This window comes from Aegilops tauschii, chromosome 3 (genome assembly GCF_002575655.3).
Source record: "Aegilops tauschii subsp. strangulata cultivar AL8/78 chromosome 3, Aet v6.0, whole genome shotgun sequence".
Taxonomy (NCBI): domain Eukaryota; kingdom Viridiplantae; phylum Streptophyta; class Magnoliopsida; order Poales; family Poaceae; genus Aegilops; species Aegilops tauschii.
In genome coordinates this window covers 524,250,657-524,257,981 of record NC_053037.3, presented here as the reverse complement: position 1 = coordinate 524,257,981, position 7,325 = coordinate 524,250,657, and the positions used below count along the sequence as shown (strand labels likewise).

At 45.9% G+C, this 7,325-nt stretch overlaps 1 protein-coding gene across 2 annotated transcripts; it reads right to left on the bottom strand.

The window, feature by feature from the left end:
• Positions 1-550: 550 nt before the first annotated feature.
• On the bottom strand, positions 551-6,984 carry LOC109741358 (multiple C2 domain and transmembrane region protein 5). 2 transcript variants are annotated; one of them, XM_073510969.1, is made up of 2 exons: positions 6,610-6,984; positions 551-3,467 (listed from the first exon to the last, which is right to left on the bottom strand). In XM_073510969.1, the coding sequence occupies exon 2, from the start codon at positions 3,436-3,438 to the stop codon at positions 733-735; it is 2,706 nt and encodes a 901-aa protein (XP_073367070.1). In that variant the 5' UTR covers positions 3,439-3,467; positions 6,610-6,984; the 3' UTR covers positions 551-732. The 2 variants fall into 2 exon arrangements, with proteins under 2 accessions (XP_073367070.1, XP_020156025.1); XM_020300436.4 differs by lacking the exon at positions 6,610-6,984 and adding an exon at positions 4,359-4,733.
• Positions 6,985-7,325: the final 341 nt, after the last annotated feature.

Below are 7,325 nucleotides of genomic sequence, written 5' to 3'. Positions count from 1 at the left end.
ATGCATAGGGTTTATTGTTCTTCCAGTGCCGCGTTTGTTAGAAAAAAACTGAAAATGCATGATTCGGTTTGACAGTGCTGTGGGTGTTGCAGAAAATATGATAGTAAGTCTATTCTGGTTTGTTGTTGTTCAGTTCTAATCTTGCGTCCAGATTGCGCTTTTGGCATCTTTGGTGGCTCCATGTTCAAAATGTGCAGTCATTGTCTTGCTGCTGAACAGACACAGTGCCTATTTCCTGATCCTACTTTGAGCTTTAGTTTTACAAAATTTGAAGTTCGATTCTGAAGATGCCACTGAAATTTGAAACATGTAGTCGCATTAATTTAAAGGACTGCCGCATCTAGGAGTACATGAAAGGGGGTTAATGGAGATGGTACTCTGGATTTGGATGTATTTCCGGTATGCTTAATGGAAAGGGGGTTAGCCCGGTTCAAGTAAATAAACAAATCGAGGAGTACACGAACAAAATTCTCATAATGAAAATCAGGTACTTCCAAATGGTGCACAATTGGTGTGTATTGTTCAACATGCGTGGAGAGAAAAAGGCTTACAACAACATGATTGTGCTTTGCATGAAAACCGAGTCTTGCAACACGACGATGACACAACAGGAGATTACAGGAGAGAGTTGCAACCAACAGATTCAAGAAACTGTACAAAGTAGCAAAAAATAGTTACCACAAACGAGAGCAGCCAGCAGACTCAATGGGCATCAAATAGTACAGAAGATATTCAGAGCACACTGTCGGCCTTGTGCGACAATCGCCTATAGAAGTTCCAAACAAATGACGGCATCTTCCGTTGAAGCTTGGGGTGCCTCATGATGTAGAGTCCAACCATCGCGACGAGAATTTTCCATGGTGTAAAACACATGATAACGGCTGCTGCTAAAGTAAAGAGCCCAAATACTGCTGTTGCTGTAGGATCCCTCCATGTTGTCAATGCAGTGATCCTCTCGCCACAAGATGCTACGTCTCCCATGACCGTCTGTATCCTGCTGGCAAGGCACCTCAGCCTATCATACCTCATCATTGTTAAACCAGAGCTACGAGAAGTAGGGAAGGTATCAAATTCCTCGTCAAGCTCATCTGGGTGTACAGTGTCTGTCAAAGATATCTTGATGTCGACGTGGGAAGGATGAGTAGGGCGATGCCGGTAGTTCCATACTATACTGAAGAAGGTAAATAGGAGCGTTGACGGGAGTATGAATCGATGGAACATAAGAGCCAAGAGGAAAACAGCATGGACCAGCAAAGTGATCGCGGGGTTCTCCCATGAACAAACATAGAGAAACCGCTGCCAAAATGTGATGACGATTGAGAGGGCGGACATGATCCTGTAGAAGTTGACCTTGCTTTTCCGCATGCTCCACAGGTGGCTTTGCACATCACACATGTATTCCACTGCTTCCTTGCGTAGGGGTGGATCCATCTGGCTCAGTCGGAATGCCACAATCTGGACAGCATGAAACTGCAGACCTTCTATCAGAATCTGCAGTGGGTCCCGATGGTGCATCTTTGGTAGATTGGGGGAGCCATACATACGCACCATGTTTGTTAATGACTTTGATGTAAATCTCACAGACAGGCACAGTTCACCCATTTTCTTCACACCTGAAGGCTGTAGAACGAGAAGAGGGTATGCATGACAATATATCCGACCAGGTTGGAGATCGGAAAGATGTATCCTTATTTTCCCTATGTTGACACCCTTGTAGCCTCCTGAACTTGACTCTTCCACCTGGGCATTATCAAACACTCCAACGATCAGGACTGTTGCTGTATCATAAACATCCCATGAGTACTGCTCTTGGAATAAAGGATCGCGGCTGTTGATGATGGTACGAGTTCGTACCCACTTCCGGCCATATCTTGCCACACAATATGGATGCGACGACAATCTCCCATTTTTCCTTTTTATAGGAGGCAGGCCCCGTGCTCCAATGATGCCAACCTCAAGCAAGCCAACAAGTGGAGGATTTGCGATTTCATCCGTGTGGTCTCCAGAGCCATAGTGGGCACCGTACTCACTGTCGAGGCAGGTAGTGAGATGAACGCGGCACGATGACACAGTCAACTCATCCCCAGCACCATTGGCAACTGCTGCATTGGGTGGAACTTGAAGATCATGCCATTGATGCTCGAGTTCGGCAGACGACAGACCTCCAACTCGACGCTGAACTGTTTGCACGGGTATGATGATTCGGCCGAGAACCTTGTCTCTGCCAGGCCCTAGATGTGCTTGGATAGATATTTGAAGGTCATCCTCAAATGGCTCTGCAGCAACGAATGTCAGTTCTTCATCCCAGACATAATGTGCTAGTGGCTTCTTCATTCTCTTCGTCGTCTTTCGCTGACAACCTACCACCACTGTGACATATGACTCTACAATTTTGCTTCCACATGCTAGTGCAATACATTTGAACTCAACTATATGGACCCGCAGACACCACAGCCTGGGTAAGTTGTACACTTTGGGCACAATGTGCGGTCGCACAACTCCGCTCGCCTCTAACCAGTCGGACTTCCATGAATCACAGAATGCCTCATCAGACTGCATGCCCTTCCAAACCGAAAGCATCAACTCACCTTGTGCTGTCCTTCCGCTTTGGTCAATAAGTTGGTGCCACTTCGGTACTACTGGTTTGTCATTTCGGGAACGCTCAGGAATGTCACTTAGGTCAAATGAGATCAATCCAACAGAATCATCTGTGAACCCGTCATAGACAACAACATAGATTCTAGTTATCTGTGCATTGTCCAACTGGCGTCTGGAGAAAGCAAAAGTCGAGTTCCACTCTGGGTTCTGCTCCTCAGGTACAGAGTTTGTGATGCTTCTAAGGTTACCAGCATTTACCTCTACATATGGATCAGGCTTTTGGTCAACATCCACATCAGGCAAGCATCGAGCCTTTACCACACGTACAAACAAGTAGCATATACGCCCAACAATCATTCCATCTTCAAAGTTTGGTTGAACGTACTTGACTACAGCATCCGCGGGTGCCTGTACAGGAAGTCCCAGAACAGGAGAGGGTATAACTTGTGAGACAGGGGCTTCATTTTTCAGAAATACTCTAAGAAGCAACACTCCCTTCGATCGCTTGAACATCCGACCCTTCAACTGATAGTCTTTGACAATTTCATCAGATGAGTCAGAAAAGCTAGCCCCAGAAATCCGGATCTTACCAAGGAAAAACTGGCAGCCATCAATGACATTATAGACATAAGCTTCAAGAGCAAGAGAAGGAAGCCTTTCCTTGTCCAACACATCAAACAGGGTCTTCTCGAACCATACAGGACATCGAACCTTCCTCTTGACCGATGTAGTGAAACTTTGGTCAGCAAAACGAAGCTGAACACAGGGACTCAGTAGCTCAAGACTGTCCGAAAGGTCATTGGCGCTTACAACTTCCACAAAGAGTTTCTGTCTGAACATTATTTCTTCAAATATGACCTGATTATGGCCTGCAAAAGGTAATACGACTTTCATAATTTCTTCCAATTGGATGATGGCCTACGAGAATAAATTGAAATCCTTCAAAAAGACACAGCAAACAGTAGAATACCCCTACTAGGAAACAAAAGGATCAAATTATAACATACTAGGTATGCATAATTTGAAATCATTCTAAATACAATGAGGATATCTTCTGAAGCATGTTTGAGTAAGTTCTCACAATGTATATCTGGATCCAGACAAAAGCTAACTGAACGGAAAAAGTAATCTCACCAATCCTCTGATCGTGTATGTAACAGAAATAGTGAAATACTAGATCAGAGTATTCATACTTGGGAAAAATTTCAATGCACCCTGCACCTTGTTAGGTTGATATTCCAGTTACATAGCACCAGTTACTTCTTTTTATGGAATAGGACCAGTTACTCTTAAACCTTAAGTAAATGGTTTGCCTCTTTAAACCTGACTTTGAACTGTAGTACTCAGACTAAAAAGCAAATATTGCTGATTACTACCATCACTTTATTACAGTAAGTTGAAATATCAATTTTGAATACAGAACCCAAAAGTTTTTTTTTTACGATACAGAATCTAAAAGTTGATTACTTCACCCCTTTAATCTGATCTTCACATATGCTGCCTAATTCATTTTTCAAGCCTAATTCCATAGTTTCACATATGCTGCCACCTGCAAGTACACCCTCTGTTCCTATATATAAGACGTTTTGGCAGTTCAATGAACTGCCAAAACGTCTCACATTAGTGAACAGAGGTGGATGATGCAAATTTCAGCACTCTCTAATTGATTCCACGGATAAGGAAAATATATGGGCCTGCGTTTTGGATTGAAGCTAGTAAGAGTCTCAGGGAAAGGATCTCGGGGAGGAAAACTGAAGCACCTGGACGGCCGAATGGCACGGCGCCATCGGTGGCAGACCTCGTTCAGCTGCTGCTCCCGGCCGCCGCCGCGACAGGGACTGCAGCCACGCCCACGCCTGCGCCCGGCTTCCGTCCGCATCCCCTTGCTCGGACGGCGGAAGCCGCGGAGCCGATGTCCAAGGCGGAAACAAGAGCATGGCTACCTACGGCAGCGTCTAGTTTGAGGGTACGCCCCTACACCCCCAGCCCGCCCCCCGACCCCCGTGAGACCGGCCCGCCCCCGCCCGCGGCCGACGCACTCGCGTCAGCTCGCCCGCCGCCACTCGGAGTTGGGGTCAGCGGAGCGGAGCACGGGTCGCAGTTACCACGGCGGTAGAGCGGGTACACGGTGACTTTTTTCTTTAGTTTACCCGTGGAAATTTCTGCTGGTCCCTTAGTTTTACGGAAATGATACATACCTTAGGTTTTTTTCTGGACCTGATGGCAATTTTAGCTGGGAAACATGACAACTTTGTGCGTTTTATTGACAGAAAATTACCAACTAGCTTGTCATCTTTGCGTCACTAGAATTACCATCTAAAACGTTTGATTTCTCGTATACTTGTACATGACGTAAGGTACTTATCATTTCTGCTAATGTTGTTATCTGAAAAATGGGGGACATCTTTCTTCTACAACTTGACAGTGAAAGTTTTTGTACTAGATTTCAACATGAATTTCAACTAATTTTAACATAGATTTACTAAATGGAATTCAAGAAAGATTACAACTAGGATTTTAACAACCTTTAAATTATGATTTTCTACTAATTGAACTACGAGCTTTTCCTCCTCTTGAAAGTGACCTCATATGTGGGGAAGGCTTCGGTTACGGAGACTTCTACGATCGTGGAACGTATGTACATTCTTGATGCATGATAAGGCCACAGTCTTGAACGTCGACGTGAATCCAACGTTCATTTCTACCCAGGAGGCCGTTGACCTGCAGTCAAAGCAGGCGAGGGCGGCAAGTAGGCGAGCGTTGTCGACGGCTGATTCGGCCTTAGGGTGCGTGTCGTCCTTGATTCACTCGCCGTTGTCTCACACCCTCTCGCAGAACTCTCTCTCTCTCTCTCTCTCTCTCTCTCTCTCTCTGTCTCTCTGGTCCACTTCCATCTCGCCAGGGAAAGGTCCACGAGGAGGGCGCGGTGGCACCAAAATGATTGATGTTTTTTTAATAGTGTTTTCAATTTTTTTGCCTCTATTTCTTGGTTCCTTCGGCAACGGGAAAAAGGGGAGGGGGTAGGGGCACAGTAGCGAAGGAGGCCATGGGGTATATATACCCGCGAATGGTCGCGCTCTGTGGGAAACATGGGCGGATTGGTCCGCCTATGGGTGGGAAACGAGTGTGAAACCCAACGTCAGCCATTAGTTAGCGCTCTTTTTGGTGGAAAATCGGTTACAATATTGATAGGGGCGTATTGCTAGCAATGTATACTTAGAGGTGTATTTCAATTATTTTGCATTTTTATTTTAACATTGTAGACTTATTTTAATTTATAAACATTGCTAGCAATAAATTATTGTAATAAAATACTTAGAGGAGTATTGCTAGGTTTATTTTGAATTCGTTGTAATATTACAGTGGAGTGAAGAATTATAGTGGTGTGGAGTTCGAATTTGAACTCACTTGTAAATTGTAATTCATATTTATACATAGTTTAAGCAAAAATAAGAAACTCCGTCCGCCTCGGTTGACATTTTGGAGGGAAGATCACCTTGGGCCTTAATTGGATCCGCGGGCATGGCTATGGATATCCGATGCAACTAGCAGAAAATCTGATCAATGTTCAACATCTGACGAAAAGATAGTCATGGGTGGAGGCGATTTCTTCGGAGGTGGCGAGCTGAGCGTAGCTCAGATGATCTCTTCGAGCTTGGGATTGTTTGACTCCGAAGCCACCATGAATAGATAACCCACGACCACGAGCCTCTGTATAAATCACAGATCCACTGTTCCACAGCGCGCCGCCTCCGAAGAGATCGTCTCCACCTATGATCCCCATGACACGACACTAGTTTCCGGATGCAACCTATGCTAGGCTGAAGCTCACACAAACTGAATACGCAGCCGACCAAATCACGAAGGAATGTGATGATCGCGGGCTAATTGACCGCTCGATCCGTAGTTCCGTACAAGCAGCAACGCAGCATTGCCGCTGCAGATCATCCAGCAAAAAAGCCAAACGAAATGGAAAAAGGCGAGCACCCATGGTGTTAGTAGCTACAGTACCTTGCAAGGGTAGCTCTCCGAGCTTGACTCCACGGATGGGTTGCGGCAGCGGCGGACGGCTCACTTCGATGAGACTTGATCGCTCGCTCGCTCTCGGATCTTAAGCGTAGTTCTGTTGACTATTGGTGCCCGGCCGGAAGCGAGAAAGCGCCAACACGCGGCCCATTAATGGCGTTGGCTAAAAATATGCCCGGCCGGTCAAGTCAACTCGCGGGCGGCCAGCGTGTAGGGCGCATGCAGCTCGATCGATCGTCACGTGCATGCATGGTCATTGGGTTTGCCAGGTCGCGCATGAAGAACGATCCGGCTTTTTTTTAGAATGAAATGGACATGTTTATGTAAAAAAGAAGTAGGATATAAAGAAAAAAGAGCGAAAACGATTACTAAGAATCTTCATTCTACGAGGCCACGGGTCCCCTCCCTCGCTTGCCACTCCAGAGGGGGGATGCAATTTGGTTGAGTCGCTTCGCTTACGGTTAGAGTTTGCTTGTCCGGTTACGACAATGTGGTGGCGATGGTAGAACCGTACGGATCAAGGATAAGATTTTCCTAATTCTTAGTCCAGTTTGCGATGGTGTGAGGGGTCGTCTGGTCACCGCTTTCGTAAAATGGTGAGTTTGGCTATGCCTTCGTGTTATAAAGATAGTCCTTAAAGGCATCTTCTGGCGAGGTGGACGTGCCGCTTTAGGGCATGTACAATGGGAGCGGCACTTGGT